Source organism: Elephantulus edwardii, unplaced genomic scaffold (genome assembly GCF_000299155.1).
Source record: "Elephantulus edwardii isolate Elephantulus edwardi_28Jun2011 unplaced genomic scaffold, EleEdw1.0 scaffold00138, whole genome shotgun sequence".
Taxonomy (NCBI): Eukaryota; Metazoa; Chordata; class Mammalia; order Macroscelidea; family Macroscelididae; genus Elephantulus; species Elephantulus edwardii.
The window spans coordinates 3,525,087-3,530,766 of record NW_006399888.1 but is presented as its reverse complement, the minus strand read 5'-3'; the positions used below and the strand labels follow the sequence as shown (position 1 = coordinate 3,530,766).

Sequence of the window (5,680 nt, the reverse complement as noted above, 5' to 3'; positions counted from 1 at the left end):
AGACTGTGTTTATATTTCTAACATTATATATATTTTTTTCATGGATACTTAAAGATATGTATCCCTGCAACAGAATCAGCATTATAACTATTTGAAGTCACCTGAAAGTTGGGTAATGAATAAGGAAGATCAAAGAACAACTGATGTCTTTGAATTGTGGTGTTCTCAAAGAGTATTGACTATCCCTGGACTGCGAAAAGAATAAACAAATCTGTCCCATGGACGTGCAACCAGAGCTCTCCCTAGAGACAAGAATGGCGAAACTTCATCTCAGTCACTTTGGGTATATTTTCAGGAGGAATCAGTCCTTTGAGGGAGATCGATCATGCTAAGAAAGTAAGAATCAGTGAAAGAGGAAGACCCTTAATGACCCTCAATGACCAACACAGTGACTACCACAATGGGCTTGAGAAGAGAGTGACCGTCAGGATGGAGCAGGACAAGCCAAGGTTCAGATCTGTGATTCATAGGGTCACTATGAGTCACAGCTCAATGGCACCTACCAATAACAAAGTCACCTGGCTCACAACTTTATACAATGAAGACAGTATTTTCAGATCTTAGAGAAATTAAGTAATTAGGTAAATGAGTGTTATATCAGATTCATCCTGGAAAGGGTTAAACCGGGCAGCGCCCTGGAGGCAAGGATTCTGAGGCTCCGTCTAACATACCTTGGACATGTTGTAAGGAGGGACCGGTCCTTGGAGAGGGACATCATGTTTGGTAGGGTGGAGGGACAGCGCAGGAGGGAAGGCCCTCTATGAGGTGGATTGATTCAGTGACTGGGGTAATCGGGATGGGTGTGTCGGAGACGGTGTGATTGGCACAGGACAGAGCAGAGTTTAGGGCTGTTGTACATAGGGTCGCTATGAGTTACAAACGACCAGACAGCACATAACCACAACAACAACAACACCACCACAATGACCTGATGTAAATACTGTCAGACTTAGGAGAAGATCTTAAGTATTTTGGAAAGATGTGAATGTTCCTTATGAAATATTTATTTTAAAAATTAGATCATTCTGATTGTTGTTATTACATGCCATCGAGTTGACCAATGACTCATAGCAACCCTATGAACAATGGCTCTGAACCTTGCCCTACCCTGATTACTATTACATTAAACTGATGCATAATAAGCAATAATTAGGCAAAACATAGTTGGGGTATCTGAAGCAAAAGAAAGCAAATACTAAATTTACTGGTAAATAAAAATATTTAAACATTATCCAGGCCACCTAGAATTGGATTTCCAATATGAAATATTGGAGGTAATTTACATTAAAGAGGGAACAGAATGGAATCTTTATTCCTTCAGTTTAACTTTTAATGAATAATTTGAGGATAGACTTTGTAACTTGTGGGGTTTGATTAACAAAGAAGCTAGTGGAATTTGCAAAAGACGATTGGTTCCATGGATGGAAAATAGCTACTGGATAGTCTAATTAATGATGTAAAGACTATTTAAATGTAAATTTAAGCTCCAACTAGAGAATGACATGTTATATTAAGAGAGGAGAAAGCAGGCTAAAATGGGCTGAGGAAACAAATGCTGCCGGAACAACTCTAAAAATAGTCTGTTGTAGCTATACATAGGCTGCTGAACGTCAGTGAAGAGTTGGGAAAACATTTGACTGATTGCCATACAGAGGGGCATACAGATGTTTCTCCCTAGCAATGTTTTAAAAATAATTTGGAAATGAAAGCTATCTTCAGTCCAATAAAAATTAAATCTACTGCAGACAAAGAGGACATCTGGGGAAACGGTGACATTCTGTTTCTTCTCTTGAATCCCGGTTTCACAGGTGTGTTTAGTGTGTGAAAATTTCATGTATAATCTATGCTATTTTCAATAATCCCTGAAATAAACCAAGTCTGAAACAGCCAGCGTGTCCTCTGTGACACTTCTGTCCATCCAGCATGGACAAAGATCTGTGACTTTTACTACCTAACACTCTCCCCAAGAAATGATCCTCCCCTACAATCCACTTCCTCTACAAAAACATGATTAGAGTGATCTTACCTAATTAATCACCTCCTTTTTCAGCCTCAAGACTGCCTGAATGAGCTTGTTTATGAATCTGTACAAATGTTAATTCTCTTACTCCATGTTGTCTGAATCCATGCAAAGACCAAAGTGGTCTCTAATTCTCCTAGTGCAGCATTAAGTTTCATAATACCACAAGAAAATAAGCATTTAGCAGCGAATTTGTGATGACCTAGTTTAAAGGATTTTTACATTTATTTAAATTTCATGAGATTCTGCCTATTTGCAGTGAGTATCAAAGTGTGTTTTGTCTTCTTTGGAAATACTTCCAGAGATTTACATTTTCCCAGTGCACCTTCTTTCCCCATTTTTCTGAGCTGCTTTGATTCTTTTCCCATTTTTACTTTTTTCGGTGTAAGCCTTTTCCACTAGGGAAGCTCAAAGCATTTATATGTAAGCACATCTCCACTGTGCTCCTGGCATTCTCTAGGGTAGACAGTAGTGATTACAGCCAAAGAGGCTCAATGCAGAAAAGTATTGTTGGTCCCTGATACAAGAGAAGAGCTAGCTGGGGAAAGAGCAAAGTCCTCAGATGTCAGAGACGGAAGCTACTCAAATGCAGGTTATTTATGCCCAGCCACCTGATCTTTCCTCCCAAAATGCTTGCTCTCCAAGCCTGCCTCTCTCCTCCCCATCCCCACTGTTAATTACTCTCACAGGACTCAATCTAGAAATACAACACCTATTTCACTTACTCATAGCATTTTCTTTTCAGAGCAGAAGCTAGGATCTATTTTAATTGTTCCCAAATCATCAGAGATTTGGGGAGGGAAATAGTCTTCTTACAAACTGCAGTTCATGTTCATTGTTATAGAGCAGTATGGTTTCCAGACTGAGATGCTTCACATCTTTTATTTTTATGGAAAGAGATTTGGCTCATTTATTAAAGTATATTATACATTTTGGAGACATCTATGTATTTCTAATACAATGTATGACAGCACAGTAATGGCTAAAGGCATGTTGGTTATGATTAAATTAGTTTATCTTATTTTTATGTAAGTTTCAAGAGGCACAAAAGAAAATCTAGGGTCTATTTTAAAAGAATGACTTATAAATAATATCTTAAGATAAATCTAAGCATACCTTCTACAACATTTTAGCTGACAAGAAGCAAAGTTTAATACCAGATTGAAAATATTTTTTATAAAATAAGTAAGCTCTTGTGGATGCAGATACCATCCTACTAGGTTTAATATGAAGAGTGTGTGGTTACTTCACTCACAGTGACATTTAGAATACACAACAGCTACAGTGAAGTGGTGGCTCTCCCTCTAGAGGCTCATAAAGGAGGAAATAAGCCAGAAAATTTCCTGATGTTTCTCTCAGTCCTGTGATTTTGCTAAATAACAAACTCTGCTTGAAGAATATTACGTCTTAATTCCAGAGACTGGGGAAAGAAGAATGACAACTAAGGGATAGGGGCCGCTAAAAGGTTCTGAACCTTGATAGTGGTGATGTTTACACAAGGTGTGAATATACTGAAAATCGCTGACTTAGTTAATTTATTTTTTTAACAGAGACCCTTTAATCAAGAGACACATACATTTTAAGAGAATGACTTTGGAGTGTATAAGTTGCATCTTTATTTTGAAAATAATAAAATTATGTTAAAATGTTAATATGATTTTAAATGGCTGCTATAAAAATATTAAGCTTTATTATAATATTCTCTTGAATAAGAGATCATAAGTATTTTACCAGCAGAGTTAAAGAATCCCTACAGATGCCACTAATTTCCTGATCTAATAATATAATGTATAGCATGGATTTAATCTTTCAAGTTCTTTCTTTCTGAAAAAGCTTTTTAACCATGAAGAACTCTTAAACTAGTAATCTGATTTTCTTTATTTAACATTAGACTATTTATAGGCAATTTTCAAGAATGAGAATTTTGGAAATTTCTGAAGTGTGCAGCTTGCAATAAAATAAATGACCACTGTTTTCATTTTATGTCTTTACCATTTCAATCTAGAAATTACTGTCAACGAAAGCTTTATATTTATGGATGACAATGCTTCAGCTGTCATCTCAGATGGAAAAATTTTCTATGAGGTCATAAAAATAGTCAAAGAAAAAAAAATAGTCAAAGAAAAGCATCCAGTTTTCTTGGTAGTATATTCACTTCTCAATAGTCTATAATATGACATACTACAATAGTCTCAATACCCATAGTGACTATAATCTGACTATAATCTTTTAAACACACAGATACACACTCTTCAACAAATGAGTATTTATGAAGCTAAAAAATTCTGAAAGATTAATTCCACAGTCTGCCACACACAAGAATCAAATATTTATTACTTAAAAGTATATTTTTCAAATAGACTGAAAATTTGTTTTACCACTCCATAGATTATTTTGTAGCTTTTTTTTCTATCCTAGATATTTCCATGAGCTATGAATGTCAAAATATCTAGTGCTGAGTCCATTCATAACTAAAACACTAACTTAGAGTTTAAAATCACTTCTCTCCAGAGATGAAAATGCAAAATAACAGAAAAGCAGTTTATTACACTAGTACACACAAACACTATGTATGATCATGTTTATAAATAGTATATATCTCATATGCATACTTGGCTTACTAATTTTATCTCATCATGTTTATATAATGATAGCAATAATAAATTATGCAAATGTCAGCCTACTACTATTAATAATATACACATTCCTGCTTCTCTGTAGTCATCGGATCCTGAAGAATCAAACAAATCCTCGATTAAAGACATAGAAATACCCGGTACAGGCTTTTCTCTACACCGTAGAGAAAGGATGGCATCTTAGAAGTCAGCACAAAATGTGGACTTTTCTTGGAGGTAGGTGGGGGCATGTTCTCTTCTCTAGAAAATTCAGACAGGGACTGAGACTGTGCTAGCTGGACTAAGAAGCCCTTTGGCTTTTCCTGGGTCAGATGGTGGAGAGAGGAAGCGAGTTTAAGGGAATAGCTAGGAAAAGAGTCAAAATGAAGAACTCTTAGGAAGAGGGGAAACCCCTCTCGCACCAAATGTTCGCTCCTTTCCAGGGTCAGCTTGTTAAGGCAGACGAGCCTGGCGCTGTCCGCGGTGCTGAACGGGCGCACGGTGCTGAAAGGCCCGCGGTGCTGAGCCGCCCGCCGCGCCCACTTACCCACCAGCGCGGCTCCCAGGACGCCGAGGAGCACGGCCGGCTGCATGGCCCGGCTGTCCAGCACCTGCACCGGGACGGGGTGGCGGCCGCACAGGTGGGGAGAGGCTCAGGAGGCAGGTGAGATGGAGATGGTCCAGGCAGCACGCCGCGCGTCGTGGTCTCCGCGGTGTGGTGCGTTTGGCGCAGACCCTGCTCTTTTAAAGCGCAGGTGGGGGCTGCGGGGCCGAGAGGAGCGGGCAGCCGGGGGGGCGGGGGCCCCCCCGCTCTCTTCTGACGTCACGAGGAGGCCCCGAGGGCGGAGGCGCGAGGTGGCGGAGATTTGCGCCAGCCCAGTCGCCTGGGTCCTCTGGATCTGGAGCGGGGGTGGGGAGGAAGGCAGGCGAGGGAGTGGGAAGAGCGAAGGGAGGCAGATGTCCACACAGCATCACACACCAAGGGTGAGGGGAGGAGACAGGGTGGGAGTGAGGAGGGGTCCAGCTTAGCTGCCTGAGCTTGCTT

General features: G+C 39.8%; 1 protein-coding gene across 1 annotated transcript in view; it reads right to left on the bottom strand.

The window, feature by feature from the left end:
- Positions 1–5,228, bottom strand: part of CHGB (chromogranin B (secretogranin 1)) — a 17,565-nt gene extending 12,337 nt beyond the window's left edge. Inside the window, exon 1 of the mRNA XM_006894230.1 lies at positions 5,183–5,228. Coding sequence (XP_006894292.1) covers positions 5,183–5,228 — 46 coding nt within the window. The remainder of the gene's footprint in view (positions 1–5,182) is intronic.
- Positions 5,229–5,680: the final 452 nt, after the last annotated feature.